The following is a 23,730-nucleotide window of genomic DNA, read 5'->3' as shown; positions in this document are numbered from 1 at the left end:
ATATATAGATAATGCATATAATATATATATGAGAGAATTTCAACAATTAATATTCTATAGAGTATAGAAAGCACGTCTAACTACTGTTTTTGCAAAATGTCACTGGAAAAGAAATTAAATCACGACTTTTCGGACTATTGGAAAGTGTTTCATTTGTTTTTCTCTCTTGAAAGCTTCAGAAAAATGGGATGGAAAAAAACATCACAAACAAAGTTATTAAGGATATTTTTTCCCGGTCCTCGTTACCATTTGTGTTATAGAAAACCTGTTTCTTCTCACAGTATCTGAGATTCTTGGTCAGTTACATAACTTTCTATTATTGCGAGGTGAAAAAATTCCATAACGGTGAGAAAGCAGAGGAGGGTTGGAAGGTATAACTGTTATGATGGCGTTATTCTAAAAGTGGAGTAGAACAAAACATGTGTTTGCTAGGAAAATAAGGGAAATCTCTTAAAGAAATCGAGCATCAAATTAATATGTGTGAACTTTGTCGAAGATCCATTCAACTCTATTCATTACTTATTCGAAGAGGAATAGATGAAATAGACATGTGTGTTCTAACAGAGAATGAAGAGGATGAATATGAAATGAGATACCCGCACTGGAACAAGGACAACTAGCACAAACAATCAACGTGACATTAATTCCTGCTTAATCTATACAGCTAAACACGTTCCATCCCTCTTCGCTCCAAAAAGGCTTACTATTCTCGTAGTGGATTATCCTATAGACGTTCTGGAAAAAAGTACAAAGTATTAGAAAATAAGATACTCTTCGAAAATTGAAACGTTTGTGTACATATTCACGAAAATAAAGCAAAAGAATGCCTCTACATAGAGCGAAAGAAAAAATAGGAAGAAAGCTCTGAATACACACGCAGATGTTATTAAATATATGAGAAAAGGGCATACGTTTACATCAAAAAATCGAGAACTTCCGATAAAAGAAGCTGTAACAAGCCTAAAATTGAGCAACAGGTAATGAAAACTTGCTCTTCCACTCATTCTCGGATAAATCGTTCACTTCCGTATCCAGAAAAGACAAAAAATTAGAAACGACCAAGTTTATTTCTTTGAAATCTCCTGTGTATTAATTTCCTATTTTGCTACAAAGATCTTACGGAATCAAATGCTGTTGGTGTCTGCATAAATAAGAGATATCTTACCATTTCTGTTCCAGACGGCAGTTTCCCTCTATCCCTTCAGAGCAATTGTCGCCGGATGAGAAAGATCAATGTAAGAAAGCGTTCAAAAAATTGCTATGGGAACAATTCTCTACAAATTACAACAAAATTACTACAAATTTTCTCGAAAATTTTCTTGAAATTTTGTGAGTGGTAATTTATAATGACAGATCAATAGTTTACTAATTTTTTAAATACTACGAATTAGAAAAATAGTACTACAGGTTTTTTTTTAACAGAAGGACGATTTTAAACAAGTTACGTTGGTGATTTGTACTTTCCGGTGTAGAGTCATTTACTATGATGCGTGCTCATTGTTCGAAAATATCGATAATTGCTTCTCCAGAAACAATAGGTAAACATTTTAGCTGACTATAATGTCTCTGATTCATCTTTGTTATTAGCGAAGAAATTAATAATGACACTAATTAACCCTGAAAAGACGACGAAATGTCAAAAATTCCCGTTATCATTGATTTTTCTTGGCCTTTTTTCACTAGTTCCAGCGATTAAATGTTTTCTAATAATGGTGATTATAGCTTAAGGAATGCATGGAAATTTGAAATAGCAACAATTTTTCCGCGGTATAAAAGCCTGCGATGAAACTATTAGCCATACCATCATTTCACCAGATATAATTTTTTCTAAGTTTTTTTCAATAACTTGTACATCATAAGCTTGCAATTTTTAGAAAATGTTCCTCTTTTTCGCTTTTCTTGCTATCCTTGGTGTGGTAATAGCAATGCCTCCGTACGGGAGTCCACCAGCTGCCGCTCCACCTCAACAATATCCACAGCTCGGTCAACCACAAGCCTATCCTCTGAAGTACAAGAGAATGTGGATTCAACAAGAACCTAGACATTATCACCCTCCTTTCTGTAAGTTTTTCTTTTTTGCATAACTCTTCTTAAGACCATGGAAGAAATCATGAAATAATACAAATCTGATGTTTTTTTTTTCAGTCTACCAAGGATACCCTGGCGGATGGTTCCCTCCTGTATGGGATTTCACCCTTTCAAATCCCTTCTATACCGGTAGACATCACCGAAGACATCGTAGACGTCACAGCAGCAGCGACAGTCGACGCCACAGTGGAAGAAGATGCAACAGTAGGGACAGCAGAGACTGCTAATTTGCTCAATGTTCTACAGTACAATAAATTTTGAATAGAAACTATTTCCTCACACAATAACAAGTTCAAGACGATACTGGGATTGCAAAGAAGGAAGAAGTTCTGTGTGGAGTTCCTTATTCTAAAAAAGTATTGCACAAAATATACAGAAGCGAATGGTATGCCCTAAATTTTCTTTCGTCCTCTCTAGAAATGACGAACGACCTTTGATAGAATTTGATGTGACTATTAATGAACTCTCTTTAGGGACACTTCCACTAGTTCCACTAGTTACATTAAAGCACTTTTGTAACCGTGTTCTCAACCAGATATTTCGTGAAAGTTTATTTTCTTCAGCACAATGATTATAAAATTGATGAGAGGACAATTTGAGATGAGCTTGTCGTTGTAACAACTTTGTAAATATTACTGTATACGATTATAAGCACTACTGAAACCGCTTACACAAAAGAATATGAGTGAATTTTTGAGAAAATATTCATAAAGCTTTGATTTAAAGGGATCACCCCACGGATCTGAGGTGGTGCAGATTTCAGGTGGAGTATTCGTATACGGGGTCATAGATCATGGAGAGGGATGTGGTTTCGTCCATTTCTTCATAATTGCCGTAAAAAACGGCCCGGAAGATGCGGCGCCGCACAGGGCTGGCGCGCTCCAATCGAACTCCTTGCAGAAAATAGCGCGCCGGAACGCTCGAAGCTGTATTTTTCGGCCCGTTTTCTACGGCGATTAGGAAGAAATGAGCGGGATCACCTTCCTCCCCAAAATCTACGACCCCGTATACGAATACTCCACCGGAAATCCGTACCACTCCAGATTCGTGGGGTGTTGCCTTTAAGTTTATTTTCTAATACTATGACGAGAATAATGTATTAAGAATGTAGATTACCATTTGAAAACAACTTTGAAAAGTATGATGCCAAAATAAAGAGAGTTTTCTCTTTTTAAGAACCTCAGGAAGTAAAGTTGTCGTGAGATTGACAGTGTGCGTTTGGGTCGGGAACCAGAGGCAACCTGCAGGCGTTAGTATTAAATAATTTGGATTAGCTGAAATACATTAACATTGAAGTTTGAGAAAGATCCTGTCCGAACTGGAGAAACAAAAGGTTGAGATTCATGATTTGTGGACCAAAAAATGATCCTTTGGAATTTTTTTTTGTGATAAAAAAACATTTTAGTATTTTTACTACGTAGGTGGAGAAATTTTCCTTTTTCTGAAGTCAGCAGAATAACGAAAGAGAGTAATAATTCCCAATACAATGGAAACAACTTGGAAAAAAGCATATATGGAGAAATATATGTGAAGCAGTTCCTTGAATGCATTCGACGATAAAATAGCGATTCGCTAATTGCATCCTGAGGATACACGTTTTCTTCCGTAGTTTATGGAAAATTTGCATCGATGCTTGCACGTTCGCACAAATGGAAAATGAGGAACTACGTGCTAATAATAACTGTGTGGGTCACACAAAGATACTGAAATTGAGGAGTATTTTTCAAATTTTCAATGACTTTTTTTTGAGAAATGAGAAAAGATGAAATGAAATATTAGACTGTTGGAAAGACATTCTATTGGGAGATTTTTGATTAAAAACTGGAGTTTAAGTAAACTGTCAAGGATGGGAAATCCTGAATACTACGCACTAAATTCCAGTTTTCCTGAAATGCTCAGCTTTACTACCCGGAATGTTCCAAAGTATTCAAACTGGTAAATTTAAGGTATTTGAACCAGTTGCTACCATATGATTAGTTAAGAGTTTTTGATAAAGTAACCACACTACTTTTTTGTGAAAACACAATTAACTTTTTTCTATTTATTTTGGGCGTTTGTACTCACTTTTACTTGGTGATCTCGCTGCGATCTTCAACCTCTATCTAATATCCCGAAATTGATTACAAGGAATAGAATTTTAAAAAATTTAGGAGATATCCTTGCTGATGACTACGAATGTGTCACTTTTTGCCTGTAACTGTTCTATTTTACTGTTAACCTCTGCTAAAGAGTCAAGAATTTCGTGCTCGCTCGTGAACTTCTCTACGATAGACTGCTTTTTGATTTATTTTCACATTTCATATCATTTTAAAAATTCTATCATTCCGTTTGTGAACCAATTAACAAAAAAAAAGAGACTAAAATAACACCACCAAAGCATGAACGAGTTCGAAGACAATCCGTTCTAGGACTAGATAACTATTAATAAAAACGTTTCTCTATAAGCACAAAACACATGTGAGTAATTGCGGGATCCACGATTTTTTAATTTAGTTTTCGGAACATAATTTCGAGTTTTCTGGAAGAATTCTTTGTAGAAGTTTTAGACCCAATGGAACTCGAATAATTATTGCACCACTAATATTTAGTGGAACTAATTCCATGAGAAACAGCTGTACGGTAATGTTTCTTAAGAAACATTAAATAATAATGATGAACAATCATAAGACAGAAATAGGTCCAAATTGAAGTAATAGTAAACAAAACTCATGACATGTGAAAGAGGAAAAAAATGAGGTTAAAGCACATTAAATCCGCAAGAAAAAACGGTGCCACTGAAAACGTGAGAACGATAAACGATTTATCATCGATAGAATGTAATTATTAACATTTTTATATGATGATGTACTTTTCATACTAGTAGTATGCTGTTCTTTTGTACTCCTCAAGCGACTTCAACGGGATTTTTGGACGGAAATTGTAATTTAGTAGAAGATGTGACGTCGAGAATGCAACTATCCATGCAGTCCATTTTTTGTTCTTTTTCTGACCAAATCCACAGAAATGAATGACAAAATACCAAAATACAGCGGTAAGTAATGCACGATATATGCGCATCCTAAAACACGAACATGGATAAATCGGCGACAAAAATAGCAGGTGTTGACCGAAATTTTGAATGGAAGAAAAAATAAAAACTATTCAACTATACCGTGTTAAGTTTGCTCTGGCAACTTGTAGTTTATTCAGGTCGTCCTTAAGGATATATCTTTTTATTCCCATAGTGTAATCAAAAAGATATGAATCCCAGTTCAGTTGCCGTATATCGAAATTGAATTCCTAAAATTTTACTAATTTTACCAGAGATATGTAGTACTTAGAATAATAATCTTAAAAAAAAAATCCCTCACGAACTCAAGAAAAAGCTCGCTGTGCTTACTCCTACGTTCCTGAACGAAAGTGACATACTTGTTGGTCCTCGACGTGTAATGACTCCCACAATTTTGGCAAATTTTTGGATCGGAATGTCCATCCATGGGTGGTGAAGTAATGTAGAGCTTCGACCATACGCCAAACTTTTGCGTAAAGGCGAACGTTTCTGTAATGTAGAACGTGGTAAAGATGTCATAACGGGAAATAAATTGCAGTAAAACCTTTAGATTTATTGCTATAAAAGGCAGAAACTAACTAAGTAACAAAAACAGCTTATGGATTTACGAAATTCTCGGTGACTTCATCTATCCCACCGTGCGCACCACCTCTTTTCTCTCATTTTGGAACATTTCGCAAGAAGATCATCGGGATTACTGGTTCAATGATAGCTCAGTTACTGTTTCTCTACCGTTCCTGCGACTGCGGATGTCATGATTTCTGAGAGATTAATCCAACAAATAGATTGCCTCATTCCTCATTCCAATTAACATAACGGCATCCATGGTCTCTGCTCATGTAACTGATACTGTTAATGTTATCGGTTTCCTATTTCAATGTGCAGCCGTGAGCTGAGCTTGAGTTAAGTTACATTTCCTATGGTAGCTCCTATCCAGCACAAGTATCAGAGTAAGTATCTAAGCAGAGGTAATGACCATCGCTAAAAATCTTAACGATGGTCATTACCTCTTCCTCTTTTTTTTTTGGCGCTGATGTAGTGTAGCGGTTAGAGGTTCCGCTTCCGGCACGATCGATCGGAGGTTCGAATCCGCCCCAGTGCTCACCAAGCCTTCCATCCCTCAAGGGTCGATAAATTGGTACCAGACTTGTCTGTGAGGATAAAAGCACTGACTTGACCCATCGGCTAGCCACCGCAAGTCATTGCGGCCAGTTACTCGTTTGTAAACCTCAAACTATTCTGAATTGAAGTGAACATGGGGGCGCATCCGAAGCAGATTGACTGACGCCAGAAACTTTATCCTTTTTTATCCTTTTTTTCTTTTTTACGGTTCTTCTTTTTAAAAAAAATTACAGCGAAACGATTAACTTAGCATTGAAACGAACTTTGATTTTCTTCCAATCAGACCACTGATGAAGTCAACTGTGCTCGCTGGGATATGGTGTTTCAAGTAGTAATTTAATTCGAACATTCTTCGACTCGAATGGAATCGTGTGGATGGAATTGCGAAGCATTCTTGCATAGGATACTGTAAGAAGATAGATTGTACAAATATCCTTTCGAAACACACGTGATTCGCTCACCTCATTGTAAAACTGTTCAAGAAAATTGACAACTTTCTCCCATTTTAATGGATTTAAATCTCCAGATGCGCAATGCATAACAGGTATCTCATCGTAACTAGAAATACATAAAATAATTAAAGAATGAAATTTTTTCAAGACCTTTCCTTCGCAACCCTCCATCCATTACATACATTGCACCGATCAATTCTTCGAATATTATTGCAGAGAGGATTTCGAACTTTCGAGTGATGTTCAGCAAATCATTATGGCCTGATTGATGTAAGAGATAACAAAATTGTTCGTTAAGTTGCGTGATAGCACCATATACAGGAAAAAAACAGTTTCGTACAATGACTCTCATCACTTGACAGTAAAGGGAAATGTCAATCTTATCCGGTCATTCTATGACACTTTCCAGGAATATTCTTTATAAATGTGTTGTTTTTCATGAAATGCTCTTTGCCCCTTCTCACCTAAAGGTTATACGACCACATCTGTATGTCCCTCAGAAAGAAGGTTAGAAAAAAAATTGTTTTCGTGACTTTAGGAGAAAAATTGGTTTAGGAGAAACACAAAGGGAGTTATGCAGTTCAGGAGATGTGGAGCAGAAGAGAACCGCTTTTCACTTCCCTTAGATTCTTCTCTTAGCTTTTTTTTTAAAGCTATGTGCCTCATGAGAACCCGATGGATCCTGACGATATCAAAACGATATCAAATCTTTCTGTCAGCAAATGCATTGAAGGGCTAAAGGAAGACAGTTCAATCTTGGTCTACAGTAACTAAAAACACAACTCAAAATTAGGTCGAGTAATTAAGATTTTAACTAGAAATTTCAATTTTCTTTTCGATCTATTGAAAGAACTTGGGCGCCTCCGCTTTGGCAGTAATAAGCAAATCTGACATAAATTTTTTCAAATCCATTTCATAAGAAGGTATTACGAAAAAAGATCTATGATATTAAAGCTTAATTAAGTAGTTATGAGTATTTCTTGAATATAAAATCAAAGTTTTTGTGTTGACTGGATACGAAAATAGGGTGTTTTTGTGCCTCTATCAAGAGAAGAATCACTCAGGTGTTAAGAAGAAGAGCAAAAACTTACATCGTATTAGCCCTATGGGCAGCTGCAACAATTATCATGTTTGCAACGATATCCACAGGAATAATGTCCGCTTTCGAATGAACACTTCCACACATATTTGTTAACACTCCTTTACCTACCTGAATTACGTCAATTTGCTACTTTTATTAGTCTTTTTTTCGTTTACTATTTTTTACCGCTGCAAAAATCCCTGTAGGCCCATTAATATTGTCTGTCCATCCTGGAAGTGGATCCTTCCACATTGCACCCACAATAGAAGGCCGTATAATGATCACAGGGAGTTGTTTAGCATCTTCGACGAGTTGGGTCTAAAAAATAATGAGATGCTATTATTTTCTCGATACTTATGACTCTTGTTTCTTCACTTGTGTTTTAATTTTCTCTTTTCTCGGACGCGAACCTCACCTCTGCTAGGGCTTTTGTCAATGTGTACGTGTTGGGTCTGTTTCCCAAAAGTTTTGGAGTGATCTGAAAGAGAGCTATTTATTCTCTGATTCCAGATAGCTGTGTTTTGAAGGGAAATCGTGGATAAAACTGCATTTTCAGTCTACTCTCTCACAATTTTTCGTGATTCTTCTTGCCGCATTTGGAAAAATTTTCAAAGAAAACTATAGAGCTTCGATATAAATCAGTTCATGTCAAGACATTCTCAAAGTTCTCAAAGAACATAACACCGGGAAATCGACCCACAATTCCATCCGCCTACTTATACATACTGATGTTCTTTTCCCTTGATGTTATCCTTAAACAGGGAAAAGTTTTGAAGGATTACAAATCACAGGAAAATTTCAAGATAGTTTTTTGAACTGACGCAATTGGTAAGAAGATCCGCTGTGACCACACGCAGGATGGTTTGAAGCCGTCCTAATGTCAACTAAGCCTTGCACCTCTCCTGGTAGGTAAATTGGTACCAAACTTGTCTGGGAGAATAGAAAAGACTAGTTTCGTGCATCGGCTGCCCACCTCCCCCCTCCCGCAACTTTTCTCTACGCCAGACACGCGTTCGTCTCATAAAAACCTCTAACGATTCTGACTTGAAGCGAACGCTTTAGGGACCGTCGAACCAAAACTCTCCAACGCCAAAATCCTTACCCTTTTGTCCCTTTATTTTTTTCTGAAAATATTTTCTCACTCACCAAAGTGATCATTTCGTTGTCCATCCATCGAATAGCTTCAAGTAATTTTTGTGGAGCAACGGGTGGCTCGTACACCTAGAGAGTTCTTAATTTCTAGCCACCCACGAATTATTCCTTTCACTAACCTTCTCCTCCGTTTCGGCTCTGTCACAGTTTGCGTACGCAGTGGAAACATGGACAAGCGCCTGAAATGTTTCAGGGATTTTTGAATGATTGAATTTTTTCGCGCCGTTGAAGGAACTTAAAGCACGGACTGTTGATAAGAGCAGACATTTTTGCGATCAGTTGCTGCTCAACCGGCAGTGTGTACGAGTGCTCGAATGAGTGGATGTTAGGCCATAGGACAAAGGTTAATCATGTCTGTGAATTGTTTGATAAGCAACGCAGAGACTGGAGTTATTTAATCGCTACGCCGAAGATCATAATGGTATAGTGTAGTATGAACAGCACCGAGAATCGATTGAAAGGGAATCCACGTTCTGTAGTTGTTTTGGATAATGTTGTGAAAATAATAAATAATAAAAAAATAAAAAAATAAATAATAAATAGATCAGAAAATTACTTCATCATAAAAATTTTATGCATAATTCACTAGTAAGTTTCTTTTTTTCCACTTCCACATGCACAAGTCTCGTAATCCTATCAGTTTAAAATTGCAGGTTTAGCTCAAATGACATGAACTGAGATTAAAACAAGGTCAATGTTACAAAGAATTTGCAAATAATGGTAATACAATCCAGAAATCCTGAGTTCTCAACACTATGAGAACCATTCACTACACCTGTTCTCTACCAATATTACTTCAACTTCCTGATGACACAAAAGATAATTGAAGGTTAAAAGGGACTTCCATTAATTTACTATGACCTTTTAGCATTGAATTAGTCGCTCATACCGTAAAATAGTACGCGAAATGTTGTTATCAACTGGTTTTTTGTTCTCGTAAAGGAGTAATGAGTCAGTGAATGAACGTTAAATGCAGTAAAAAATACTTGAACTAGTCTAGAATTGAAAAAAAAAACTAAAGCGGATATACTCCTCTTCTGTTTTGCAGTTATTTTAACTATTCATGGGCAACGAACAAAAAGGTGTGCTTAAGGAGAAAAATTCCCAATGTATTAACTCTCACGATCATTGACCTCAAGAAATTATCATGCTCTGATAACTAACACGTAACTGTCACCTGAGGTCGTGGTACAAGACAATAAATATAACTAATGTAAAAGAGATCAACGGATTGGTGTAAAACCTTAAAATCAAACTACTCTCAGCTGTTTACTTGTTTGTTTTCTCATTAACCTTCTTAGTTACTTACTTAGTACATCCAAAGCGCACCGAAACATTTTTTCTACTGCCAAATATTGTTCCTACATAGTCAAGAAGAGCATATAAGCCAGGAATGTTCGAGGAATATTTCTGTGTTGTGAGGAACGATGGAGAGAACTCCTTCGGACTTTAGAACTCAAAATTTCTAGTTTATCTTGGATATGTTTATAAGGACGAACTCACAACAAGATTCTTCATTTTATGGCAAAGAGCGACAAGTCGAGTCGTGCCGACCACGTTCATTTCGACGGCATCCTTGAGTTGTTCATCAAATTTAACCGTAGCAGCGCTATGGATGACGATGCTCACCTAGAAATGTTTCTTTTTCAAACTACATATTTCCATACTGCCGTTATTAAGAAGTTCTATTCTTAAAATATTTGCGTCGTGCGTTGTTCTTGCATGTTTTTACGGCTTTCCACGTTTTTCTTCCATTCTTGACGGATGCATCAGCTGATTTTGATATTTAAAAAAATAAAGCGCCTTACCACACGACGTAACATCGTACAAAAACGTTACTGCCTATTTGCTAACTGATACGAAGTGAAAAATTTGCAGAGAAGTGAACTAATTGAATGCACTGTACTTGAAATTAACCTCATCGCAAATATTTTGCATATCGTGTTGGTTCAGGCCCAAATTGTCTTCCATTAGATCACCGGAAACAGGCACTAGTTTACTGAGCATATGTGGCTTATTGTCTCGGATACGATTAAATAATGGATCCTAGAAATGAGAAGTTCGATGAGTTTTTCGATTAAAAAAATGTCTGCTAATACCTGCAAAACTTTCTCCAGTCTTTCCTTCGGTGACATTCCTCTTGCAGGACGAATCAGGAGAAATATTCTACCAACATTTGGAATAGACCAAAGAATTTTTTCCACGAGAACCTGTCAGTAAAAGTCTCAACATCGTTTGCAGTACTATTTATTACCTGATTATTCAGAATTTCAATTTTCCTCAATTTCTAAGGGATCAAAGAAAAAAGGATTGGGAAGCAGTTCTTTGCTCGCTTAACTGCAAATTATTTCATTTTTCTTCACAGGAAAAAAAAAACACGCAAATTTGTTTTTGCAGCGTCAAAAGAAGCGAAATTTAAGATACTAATGCTAACGCCAAAAACATGAAGGTAACGAAATTCAATTCTTAAAAGAGTTGTTCGTACCTTCCCTAGAAATCCAGTTGATCCGGTGAGTAGAATGCACCGCTCTGAATACACGTCCTTCACCCTCCAGGACATGGTTACCCTTAATAATACGAGCTTTATTGATTGGGTGGTGGAAAAGATTACTCCGTAGTAAGAAAGAAGATAGTACGTGATCGCTAAAGCATAGTTAGATAAGGAGAACATTCCCAGAGAGTAAAAATTGAGTTTTTCCCAGAAAAGAAGAGGAAACAATCATGCTTGGTATTAGAAGGATATATTAAGGATGATGAAGCAAACAGGATAATGGAATATAACGAAATTACTTAGCATAATTCTTATTGGAAGTCAGTTCACGACCAGTTTAAAAAAAACGAAAAAAACGTGGATGTAGCAGTGATTTTCTGGAAGTATGAATACAAAAATCATAATAAACCCGACAACCTATCACAGAACGCCATATAAACGATTTTATCACTGTTTTCGAGATCGCAAAGGTCCCATGTGACGGTTATTTTCTTTCCTTCATTCTTCTATGTACGGAGTACTTTTTGTTGTATTCAAATAAATAAATTTCGCATTTGAGGTGTGGGGAATTTCTGTAGGCCATGGCAATTCAGCAACTGAATTCACGTTCAGCTATGATAAATGTTCGCAATATTCGTAACGTAGCTGAACTATGAGAAGAGAACTCAGAGGGGTTGCGATGAGGTGAGTAGAAAGTGGAAGGCACGAGTGCCAGGACCCTGATATGCGCTTGCTGCGGTGTACGTGTTACAGAGATAACAACTGGAGGAAGGCCTCAATCACCCGGCAAATGCGACCAGCACGAAGACGTCAATGTGGTACATAACTGTACCTAACTAGTTCCTCAGGGCACTTAACTCCACTTAAGTGAGGACATCATCATTTGATTCACTTCCAGGAAATCATCCAGAAACTGGAATTCTGAAACGAGTGTGCCCGCCAGGGTCATCTGGTCTTATGTTTGACGTAAAAAAAACCTTTTATATCAACACTCTTCAATTTGTTATTTTGAACATTAACACGTTAAACATTTTATTAATGAGATTAATTTTATAGAGTTGTTTTTCTAGGAATTTAATTTTTTGAGTTTAAGATGTTATGGTTGAGTTTTAAATAACAAAGAAGTAGAGAGGGGCAACAGTTATTTCAGTTAAGCTCAGCTGTTTGCTATCAAGGTTCACATCCTCCATTATTTTAAGGTCTATGATGAAAAGAAATTAAATAAAGACAGTGAAGGTAGTGCTTCCTTCAGAGGCGGAAAACGAATAGACGGCAGAAATGTATTCATGGTTTTTTTCCGATGAACCAAGAGGATATTCGATTATCTCTCCGTTTTAGGAGATATGAAGGTTTGAATGAAAGTTTGGAGTTCCTTTACTGCGAAACTGAGATCGTTGAGTAAAATTGAGTTAAGAATTTGATTTAAAAGAGTAAAACAAGGGAAACAATGTATTTCTCTCGCAATTGCACTCCAGTAGTCAAAAATGTTGAAAGGAGAACTTGAAAGGACTATTTCTCAAAGAGTGGTTGTTTCCTACGAAACAGAATACAGGAACTGAACACAACTAGCAAACGACAATGACAAATAATTCAGAAAAATAATGTAAAAAGTAAAATCCAAGGATTCTCAATATTCACTGATATTTTAGCAACTATTTGAGTACACTCATCAGTTGGTGATAAGGATGTCACGCCATTGCCCACCGCAAAGTGCGAAGTTTCTTTTCCTTGCAAATACTCCAGTGTCATCTGAACTCCGATCATACCTCACCTTCCGTAAATAAATAAGACAATCCATGTTCAAATGGAGGTTGCTTTTTTTCCGTTGAAGTTTTCCCATTGGGCTTCTGGATTGCTCAGTTTCATTATTCTCAAAGATCACCTTAGAAATTTTTGCTGTCTCATTCCTTTATTTATTTTTATTTTTATTTGCTCATAACTTATATACAAGAGTCACAGTTCTTTATTCTTGCTTAGAAATCTACGACACACCATAAACAAGGAATTAAGTACATAGCTAAGTTTATTTAACGTTGTAAACAATTACGTTCCTTATCCTTTGGAGTAGGTAAATTGAGCATTCATGAAGTCTTGACGATCTGACTAAGACAGGAACAACAAAGTGAGTAAATCCAGCGAATAGTTCAAGGAATTCCCATGAATCATAATCACACAACTTGCGAGATAATCGTGCTCTCTGGTGATGGATCCCTGAAAAAAATGTCTAAAATTACGTTAAGTTCTATATTTGGAAATAGTAAAGCGCATAAAACAATTTTTTTCTTACAGACAAGCAATCTTTATGTTGACGAACACCAGTAAAAATCCAGAGAATGAAAGAATAACCACTGGAATGAGCACAGACAACGAGTACATCTGGAAGAGCAGTAACCCTAAAAAATGCAAGACTGAAACAACCTGATAAGCAAGAATAATCCTTGGTTGTATCCGTAGAAAGAAAAAAAAAACTCTTACAGAAAACTATAAGCATTATGAAGACGACGACAGCAGTGGCATAATAGAAGATTGTCGGAAGTACAGCTATGAAATTGCCTGCAAATCCCTATATCACCAAATAAAATGAAAATAAAAATTCGAGGTTGATCAACAAGTTAATTGTAGTATTGGAAAAAAAAATTCTATAGCTGTTACAATCAAAACTTGGATATCTACTCCTCATACTTTGTCGCTTAATTTAGGAATTTTACATAGATGCTACAGTTTTTCCTTGCGAACCAGTTGAATATGAGTTCATTTTTGAACTTCGCGATGTTTCTGTGGGGTTTTTCTTATTTTTTTACCAGGGTCATTTAAGTCTCATCCACATTTATTTCGTTTTCTCGACTATCCGCCTTCTGGTAGAGTTAAAAACATGCTTTGCTCTAAAACATCAGTTTATGCTGCTGACAAAAGGCAGGCGTTGAATTTTTCCCCAAACTACAATGGTCCGTTTACAAATGCATTTTTCGTAAAGTATTCAGGAAAAGTGCGGTCACCATTGACATAACCGCAATATTTCGTCGACTTCTGAAGTGCTCATCATCAATAATTTCTTGGTGATAGCATTGGGATGAAACCTATGGGATCTGCTCTAACGATTTAAGCTCTAAATTAAATTTCCACCCTATTCCAAAGCAACTAATCACTCCCGCCTGGTTCCAACTGGTTATTATCCATTCATTTACACACTGGTGTGTCCACACTGAACAAATAAAACTCTTTGTGTTCCAATTAAGTAGGGAGGACAGGGAGGACAGAACAAATAAAAACTATTCAGCAATTTGAATTTGTGGAACAGAAACGTTTGGATCTGCAAGAGAGATCTTTGTCCTTAAATCCTGGGTGGCTGCTAAAAATGTATACTTACCATTCTTGGATGTACATGGTGCACTCTTCTCTTGTTCATCATCTTTAAAACCATACGAACTGGCACTATCACTCCATATAAAGTAAGTAGCGTTTGTCATACTTAAATAAATATGAGTTCGACTTCTCAGTGCAGATAAACATTATTCCAAGGGAAGAAGATCCAGAAGAATTGCGTCATTCAATGAAGAAGATTATGACAATATGAAATTGTTCACGTGTATCATTGCAGATGAGGTGAAGAAGAAAACATTGCAATTACAATTTATATCAGTTTTTGAAAGCTCAGGCGCTTCTTGAAATGTTGAGTTAATTCGTAACCGTTAGTTAAAGGACTATTTTTAAACTGAGCTCCACATTAAGCTTATTAAACCCCGCCTTTGAACTGTTTGTCAGCTACAATATTTATTTGAACGGTGCAAGTTATTCGTTCGTGGTAAACATGTACGTCGCGTCAAGCGGCACCTATTTACCTTCGTTTTTTTTTTCTTCAACAACACGTGCGCGACTGATCTGGTTGATTCGCAATTTTTGGAAGGTTTATGGGACCCTTTTCGATGTGTTAGGGTAGAAGCGAAACGTATGCATGTCCTCGTTTGAAAGGCGAACTAATGTAGATAATTCAGATTTGAAAACGACAAGGATGACTTTGAAACGACGTTATCCAGTACAATCTTTATTACAAGTGAATATTAAATTCGGAAGACTCTGTATATCGTCGTTTGAACAAAGAGTTTTTTGTGACAAGAATAACGAGGAGATCTGCTTATCTGAACAAAAGATCTGAGCACAACAGTTCTGCTTATCAACGGCAGGATGAAGAGTGTTTTGCGTTCTACACGAGCATTGAATAAACTTTAAGAAGAAAATAGAGGTATTTAAATTCCGACACTAGCATTCCCCTTCGTTTAGTCATGAGGTTCTATATTAGTGGAATAGCTGACAAAGAAAATCTTCATGTTAACTTTTACAATAAAGTTTATAGTTTTTGTTTTTTTTGTTAATTATCCCAGGATTATACGCGTAGAAAGTAGTGAGAGAGGAGCAGTTTTAATTTCCTGTAGTTGATAGTTGGATACTGAAAAAACGAGGCTTTCTACGGAGTAAAAGTGAGATTTTCTATGAAGATGATTTGAACACAAGAGTTGTATGTTTTTTTACTAACATACATTGTATATGATCGAGTTCAAGATAAGTAACACAACTTTTTTTGCTGTAGAAAAATTTATTTTGATTGCCCAAAAATGTTCTCTAGATCTTAATTCACTTATTCAATTAATCGGATTATCACAGTGGTGTGAGTTGGCTGAAAATTGGTGGCCTTTTTAGATGAGAAAATAGCCGGAAAATAGCTCAAATTTTAACATATAACTACATATTAATTTAACCATCTAACTTCTTCATTCATAAAAAAATTAGTGATCTGAACAAAGAATTGTGGGGAATTTTAAGGAAAATCGTATGGAGTGGGATGTGGGAATTATCCGCATTTCACTTCCTGGATGGATTTGCAGGAGTCTTAGTCGCTTTATCAGAGCTCTAAACTTCCACATCTTCAAGGCTGTCTTGTGCAAAGCACAGTTTCACCTTTACAGTGATGAACTGAAACACCGAGGAGAGTAACAAAGGCTGAACATCCTCATGAACTTTCATATTTGACTCTTTATTAGCTATTTCACAAAAAAAGTATAGTTAATGAAAATGAAAGCACGACGATGAGGATAGCAAGGTACACTATCTATTGATGCAGCATGAGCGATGGAACCCCTCAAAAATAAGCGTAAAGCGTTAATCACATAACTGCATACTATCTTCTTGAAACATCCATAAAAATTTCCATGTTATTAATGACGGCAACAAACTTTGCCGCCACATTGCGAATAGCCACTGGAACATGAACATCCAGAAGATGAGATTGAGCACGGCATCTAAAACAATAAACTTTTGGAAAGATTCCTTGGGAATTTTGGTTTTTCTCTTTGAAAAAAGTGCTAATTACCACTATCTGTTGCACATTTTGGCACGATTGTGAACACGTTTGTTCACACGAAGGTTGACAGTAACTAATAGTTGCATATGCTAAGCATTTCTCCATACAGCTACTTTTGCAGCTGCTCTGACATGAACATTGCCCAGTTTGGACCGGTGTCTGCAGAAGAATTATTCAATAATTATAAATTATCAATTACAATCAATCGATAATTGTTAGTGAAAGTAAATAAAGTGCCATGTATTTTGTGTAATGCCATATTAATTATTACTGTAATGTTAGATCATGTGCAATTTTTGAATGAACCATTCGAATCATCGTCAGCGTCTGGTCGCGAATAAAATCAAATCCGATTTTAGTCCTTCAGTTTTCGGGAAATGAAGTATCCACTGAATCATATTTCCAATCCATTGTGAGAAATTACATCAAATGTCATTTTCTTACTGCTGACGTGTTTTGAAGAGGTGGAAATGGACAGTAATATTTAAAGTTTCCTTTTTTTGTACAGTCAACTAAGCTGAACCCAAATTGAGGTTGGTCAGCTTAAACGACTGGATATTACTAGAGGTCAATGGAAGATTTAAAAAAAAAACTGTTCAGCGACTAACTCAAGAGCTATTTAACCTACGTTACTAGAAAATACCTATTCTGGGTGACTTTGGCAAGCAGTTTCGGGACAGTTTTGACACGATTTTCAACAGTGATTCGTCAGAGATTTTGTCAATGAAGTTGTTAGAAAGCGTTTCTATCGGGTTTTCTGGAAAGTAATGAGACATTGTCAAAAATCACAAGTTTTTTTTTTCTGGAATAACATGAATTTTGACAAGACTGCTGAAAACGACTTCTTTGTGACCGTTGTGTACATTCTGATTTCCGTATTTATTGTGTTTACAAGTTTGCAAACATACCTGTACACATAGTTGTGATGCCGAACAAGATGCTGAACACGATGATTGACAGGCGTTGGTGCACATTTGACTCGTGCATGGCAATGTGCACTGTTCTATGCAGCGACTTTGACAACTCGATGGTTGAGTTTGTGTCTGTGTGGAAGAAGAAAAATTTAAAGGAAAGTTTGTAGCCTGTTTTCTTTCTCGAATTCTTTCAACATATACGAACGCACCTGAACGCCTACACAGACAAGTGCGCAAGCTTGTTGACAATTACAGCTGCCTGATAGGCAACCGGTTTGACATGCTTGGTGACAAGACGAACACTGAAAAATTACCAGCATCAATATTTTTAGTTTCATTGGGATTTGGAAACCGCCAAAAAATCTTGTGTCCCGAATCCGAAAGGATCCAGAATGGAAATATTGCGAGTATTGCGAAAATGCTCCACTTTATTTCTGATCTACATCTTCACGTACATCAAGAACATTGATATCTTTCTGGAGATATAAGCTTGCTGATAGTCCGGAATATCCGACTACAGACGAGATTTATATAGCATTTAATGGTGGTCAGATATTATGTTTTTAATAAGATAAATTAATAAATTAATTGCAAAGAAAAATGGAATGGAAAAGGATGATGTTCTTTTTTTGATGAATTTTATCTCTATAACGTCGTTTATTTTGCACATCACTCAGTCCAATCAACCAAAAGGCAATATGCGAGAATATTTATACAATAAATGTTAAAATTCGCAAAAAAAAATGAAATCTGAACAAATTTGCAATTATCTTTCATATACAGAAGAAGATATTCACTTTCCTGAATATTGCACAATTCTTTCTCTTTCATAATTTGTTATTTATGGCAGTGTAAATTAATATATATGTAATTAAAAATAATTGATGAGATCATCATCGTGGTTTTATTGTCGCTGCAACGTTCCCCTTCTATCTCAGCTGTTTCTCAAAAATTCTAGTCTATTTTTTCTTTCAGAGCAAAGCGTATTCTCCCAGAAAATATAATAAAATGAAGATGATAGTAAATCTAGTTTCACAGGATTTCCTACCTGTGAAGCTCTACATACGTGTGCGCATGACTGTTGACAGTTACAGCTCCCGGATTGACAGGAAGCATAACAGCTCTCTTGACAAATGTTACATTGCGACATCTGAACATGTATGTACGTATGAAGGGCACTTGTTTGCAAAATTTTTCTCTAATTAGCAATCCTTTGGAGAACCGTTCTATTCAAAATGATTCCGACTGGCTGTGGAACACTTACGTTACCTGCATTTGAGTCGAACTACAAAAAGGGGCGCAGGTTTTCGGGCAGTTACAACTGCCTGTTGAACAGCTTGAATAACAAGATTGCTGACAGATTCCACAGTTGAACGACTGAAAACGTTAGGTTACCGTGATATAAAAACACCGTATTTACTGAATAGTATGTAATCCTTATTTCAATAGGAAGTCTTCGGTAAAAATGATTACCAATGTCGCTATTGAAATGTCAACAAAGCAGAACAGTGAAATAAGTTGAATTAGCAGCAGCTCCTCCATTTCTGTAATGATAAGGCTAAAAAATTGTACTGTAGTAGGAAATTAAATTTAAACATCATACGATAAATGACGGCTCAGGATCAAATCCTAATGAGAAATTTTTGTTAAGAATGAGGTTGAAGTATTTTTTTCGTTTCGCTAGGAAAACCAGTATTCTCGTATAAAAGAGTAGTGGCTGCTACAAGATTGTTCAAAATTATGTTAAACAACTAAAACTGAAAACAACTTTTTTTGAATTGATACATAATCAGATAATTCGTGGCTTTCAAAATATCTATATAGCTTTGCTGTAACACAAATTTTCATTGAACGTAATGTAGCATGAGACTGATTATGCTGAGATCTTCAGGCGAATGGATAGGAGTAGAGGTAAACATGGCTTTATGAGTATGATCACGCTCAATAATCCAAAAAAGTAATCCAGTAATCCAGAAAAAGACGTGAGAAACGCGCTATGTTGCACTATTGGTTCCAACCATGTATCTCATTACGGATAGTAGAACAATGGTGATCCGCATCCTCCCTGCTATTGTTCTCTGCGAGGTTAAAAAGCTTCTGTTGCTTGCTTGAGTTGGAAATTGCAAATGTTAGACGACGAAGTTGCATGCGTTCGCGTTTTCGTGTAACAAGTTGCATTGTAGTGTGGACGGGTGCAACTTGCAATGTTCTCTTCTTCGCGCTTTCTTCTGAATTCGTAGGCGGAATTGAGCGTAATCACGTTCACATAGCCGTGGAATACACTCCTATTCCTATCTGTTTGCGGATAGAGCCAATACCTTTCAATTTTAGGAAATGTTGCACTTAAATCTAGCTGACATAAGAATTCTAGGAAGTTTGCCGAGTAGACGTAATGTCGATCTATTTGTGATCCAGGATGAGCATGACAAAACTGTTATTCTAAACAAAGCCAATGTTTGCTCCCGAATAAGGATAGAAATAGAACTAAAGAGTAGCATCGCATGTTTTACCATCCTTTTAATACTCGGAATGTGAAAGTTTGTGAAGTTGCTTTTACAATAGAAACTTTCACGCTGCACAAAAGAATCGTTGTTCGTGGTAATGAGTAATGTTAGCTATGTTATGTTAGTAATGACATCATCTTTCAGCTATGCGGATACGATCCTGCATAGTTCCCAAGATGTAAAGTTGGGGAAGATTTTGGAAAAATTCTCCAACAACGTGAAAATTTTCTAAAGTTAATCTATACTTATTGTATTCCATTAGGATTGTATTCCTTGATGTCTTATTGTGCGAATGACAATACAATTCCTATTGTTAACTTCAGTGATTGCATATTCCATAGAAAGGTGAAAAAGCATCTAAAGAGAAAAGTTTCTCATTGTTCTTCTTTCTCTTGGATAACTTCAGAATTCCATTTCTTTTCTATTTGCTTTCTAAGCGCTTATTTGAATGTGAGTTTTATGCATTAAATTCTTTGCAAATGTCTGCTCATTACAAAAAAAAATCCAGAAAAGCACCAAGCAGTTGCCTAAACTTCTTCCTATCCACAATGTCATTCGGCTTTGTCACAAGTTATCGATCGGTAATTAACCCGCACAGCTGTTCACCTTGTCGGTCACTTTAACCTCATCGCCTATTCATTGCCTCAATGTTCACTCTTCTGATTCCCATCATATTCGTTGGTTTCGCTCACTGTAACACCGTAACCACCTTAAAATACAGTATTTATCCGAATAAAGTGGATATTGGAGAAACTCTACCGGTCAGCGTCTATAAGCTGCTTAACGATTCTAAACAGCTAAAGAGCTGTGTGAATAGTATTGCAATTCATAGTCATGACCATCTTCGAGGATTTGCACTTCTCCGGAACGATAAGAATGCGCTAGGACTTGTAAAACTTAACCATGAAAGCATTGATCAGGGTAGGTGTACTGTTTATCCGAATTTTTCATCTTTCCAAAACTCTCACTGGATTTTTAAGATACCTTTGCGTTTTCACTCGGAGGAAGATCAGGGCAGATGAAGATCTCCACGAATCAGTTGAGGATCAACCTCGATTTATCGACACTTCCGAGGGAATTTGGTACGTTTTAACATAATTTTATGAAAATCTTGTTATAAATACAAAAATTTTATGACCACTACAGTGCCAATACACAGTTGCAGTTGATCTTCTTGGTGCTGATGAGAACTCTTGCTCTTGTGTCCATGGAAATTGTGCATGTTGTGCTTCCGTGAAGATTCCGGATTTCCATCACGATTGTGGGTATTAATGTTACTTTGATAAAAAGAAACCGTAGTCAACAAAATTATAGGGGGTCTTATTATGTATCTCTAAACATTTAATGTTCATTATTTACTATAGTGAATACTATGCGAATAACGTGTTCCCATTTTCGCTAATAGTCGCAAATCCAGAAAATTTTTGGGTCATAATTTTCGTATCGAGAATACGTATTGTCAGATACACGAATCCGTATCGTTTCTAACCTCAACGATGAGCAATCAAGTTCGTAAGCGGGAAATCCGAGAAAATGTTTCCATCTCTTCAAATATTGGCCCTATACAACTTCGTGGTGGTTCCAGACAATGTCATCATCAACATATTTATCTATTCGGTTCTTTTGCTTAAATATTTGCATATTTGCAGTTATATTGTTTACGTTTTTGTTCTTTTAAAGCTTAGAGATTTCCTGAACAACAATGACAACATATCCAGAACTAAAAACCTCCGGAAAAAAACGAAAATTTCAAAAGGTGAGGATCTCACTAGTGCTTTTATCGAAGAAACAAATGAATGAATGTTAGCTTCAACAAACAGTATTGGATTTTCTAAATTTTGAATTCTGAGTATTTTGTAGTCTGCGTGAACGCTACGTATAACAGAAAGACGATAGGTCTCGATTTATCTATTGGCATTGATGGTCACTATTATACACAGGAAATTTCTGGTAAGTCCCGCTTCACAATTTATTGTTCAAGTATTTCTTTTTTTTTACTCAACAACTTATTCCACTTAAACCCCTGTTACTTCGTTCAGTACGAAATCCGCCTCCCATCTGCATATCCGCACCTTACGCGCACGACATTGCTGGAATATGCGTGGCTTTCAAGGACGTAAGTGCAGAGAACTAGCAAAAAATTGGATGTTTCAGTGAAACTCTCTGAGCAAATTTTTTTCTAAGAGTCGTTCATAGTTTTGTGAGGTTGAGCTACATTTCTCATTCACCTAAAAATAATTCTCCTAGATAGACGCATAAAAATTTCTAAGGCAATCCTAGACTGTCTCATTCCAGCTGGATGTCTCGAAGGAAAAACGAACGCTCTCTGGATGTGTTGAACTTGAGATAGAAGTGATCCATATGAGAGTTGTTCAGCTCCACCTCGGTTGCTTTGTTATGCCCATTTGAATAGGTTGGAATAATTTTGATAAAACGTTTTCTCTATCGTTGTCTCTCAAGTAATTCCGATATAATGAATAGTGGATTCAGTGCTAAACTATAAATCGTGTCGATACCGAATTTTCGACGCTACTTTTTTCTGCATTTATTGGATTGACATGCTATCAATTATTTACGTGAGAAGTGCCAGGTTCACATTGAATTCAACTGAAATTGAAACAGTCTGTTTGATGTCTGCTCGATTTTATTATTATTTATTTATTTTATTTTATTATTCATTTTATTTATTTGAATGAATGTTTCAAGTAGTTTTTTTAGAGGGTCCTTACAGTGTAAACTACCATAGGGACCTCAAGAAAACCCAGAGTGTTCCTAGTGTGCAAAAGTGTTTCGATGTTATAAAGTTTATAAGTGCTAAATATTAAGCCGAGACGCAAATTCTACCATCGGAGCTCCAAGTAAAAAGGACACAAATATGATTTGGTGTCCCATAAAAAGCGGTAAACAACTGAATCTCACTTCTGCTAATGAGATATCTATGCTGAAAACTGTGCACGTAGCACGACAGGGCAAAAAAAAACTTTCAAAAAAAGGAGTGATACAAAAACAAGAAAAATAAATTTAAGTCTCTCTTGTGGACACATGGTATGTGTAATTGCCAGTACTTTGTCCCGTTACTATTCCTTAATACTTACACGTCGTACTACTCAGCATTGCGTATTTAATAGCTGTAACGTGAATAATATTTTTTTTTGCAAATACTTTTAAAATCGTCAAAAACTTTTGTGCGTCCACACAGCAGTTCCACCGAAAATCCAACATCTCAGACGAATTTCACGTCAAATCAGTTTATAAAATTTAATCCATGAATCGATATTGTCATTGCACTAGTGCTGAGTGATGAAGTTCGTTTGACAGTGGATTCATGGACCTATACCTCTTATGGAATTGCTAGTATTGATTGTTTAAAAGCAGATATTAAATCAGTTGAGATTCATAAACAACTGCTCGAGATTTTAAGCTATTGATGCGTTTTTTGAAGTAACCGACACTACTTCTTTTCCTGTATTTTGGATTGAACGAGCTCCTCCAAAAAGATTGAGATGATCCCGTAATAACTG

The 23,730-nt window shown here is 36.3% G+C and overlaps 5 protein-coding genes across 5 annotated transcripts; 2 read left to right on the top strand and 3 right to left on the bottom strand.

Moving 5' to 3' along the window:
- Positions 1–1,877: 1,877 nt before the first annotated feature.
- Positions 1,878–2,315, top strand: RB195_025767 (uncharacterized protein; the record flags this gene model as incomplete). The annotated part of the gene is made up of 2 exons (XM_064214043.1): positions 1,878–2,061; positions 2,146–2,315. 2 exons carry the CDS (start codon positions 1,878–1,880, stop codon positions 2,313–2,315), a joined length of 354 nt encoding a protein of 117 aa, XP_064069924.1.
- Positions 2,316–4,944: 2,629 nt separating this feature from the next.
- RB195_025766 (uncharacterized protein) lies at positions 4,945–11,504 on the bottom strand (the record flags this gene model as incomplete). Its single annotated transcript, XM_013453925.2, has 14 exons — positions 4,945–5,146; positions 5,240–5,367; positions 5,497–5,626; positions 6,523–6,665; positions 6,721–6,817; positions 7,803–7,921; positions 7,979–8,110; positions 8,208–8,270; positions 8,939–9,013; positions 9,064–9,123; positions 10,448–10,573; positions 10,862–10,990; positions 11,044–11,154; positions 11,430–11,504. The coding sequence occupies 14 exons, from the start codon at positions 11,502–11,504 to the stop codon at positions 4,945–4,947; spliced, it is 1,590 nt and encodes a 529-aa protein (XP_013309379.2).
- Positions 11,505–13,603: 2,099 nt separating this feature from the next.
- On the bottom strand, positions 13,604–14,902 carry RB195_025765 (uncharacterized protein; the record flags this gene model as incomplete). Its single annotated transcript, XM_064214042.1, has 4 exons — positions 13,604–13,646; positions 13,723–13,828; positions 13,911–13,988; positions 14,803–14,902. 4 exons carry the CDS (start codon positions 14,900–14,902, stop codon positions 13,604–13,606), a joined length of 327 nt encoding a protein of 108 aa, XP_064069923.1.
- A 1,743-nt stretch (positions 14,903–16,645) lies between these two features.
- Positions 16,646–19,247, bottom strand: RB195_025764 (uncharacterized protein; the record flags this gene model as incomplete). The annotated part of the gene is made up of 7 exons (XM_064214041.1): positions 16,646–16,729; positions 16,801–16,950; positions 17,700–17,834; positions 17,915–18,007; positions 18,754–18,855; positions 18,975–19,082; positions 19,179–19,247. The coding sequence occupies 7 exons, from the start codon at positions 19,245–19,247 to the stop codon at positions 16,646–16,648; spliced, it is 741 nt and encodes a 246-aa protein (XP_064069922.1).
- Positions 19,248–20,856: 1,609 nt separating this feature from the next.
- On the top strand, positions 20,857–22,618 carry RB195_025763 (uncharacterized protein; the record flags this gene model as incomplete). Its single annotated transcript, XM_013453923.2, has 6 exons — positions 20,857–21,130; positions 21,190–21,291; positions 21,375–21,470; positions 22,070–22,159; positions 22,249–22,325; positions 22,505–22,618. 6 exons carry the CDS (start codon positions 20,857–20,859, stop codon positions 22,616–22,618), a joined length of 753 nt encoding a protein of 250 aa, XP_013309377.2.
- Positions 22,619–23,730: the final 1,112 nt, after the last annotated feature.

This window comes from Necator americanus, chromosome X (assembly GCF_031761385.1).
Source record: "Necator americanus strain Aroian chromosome X, whole genome shotgun sequence".
Taxonomy (NCBI): domain Eukaryota; kingdom Metazoa; phylum Nematoda; class Chromadorea; order Rhabditida; family Ancylostomatidae; genus Necator; species Necator americanus.
Note: the sequence above shows the minus strand (reverse complement) of the source record. Positions and strands in the feature narration are given on the sequence as shown.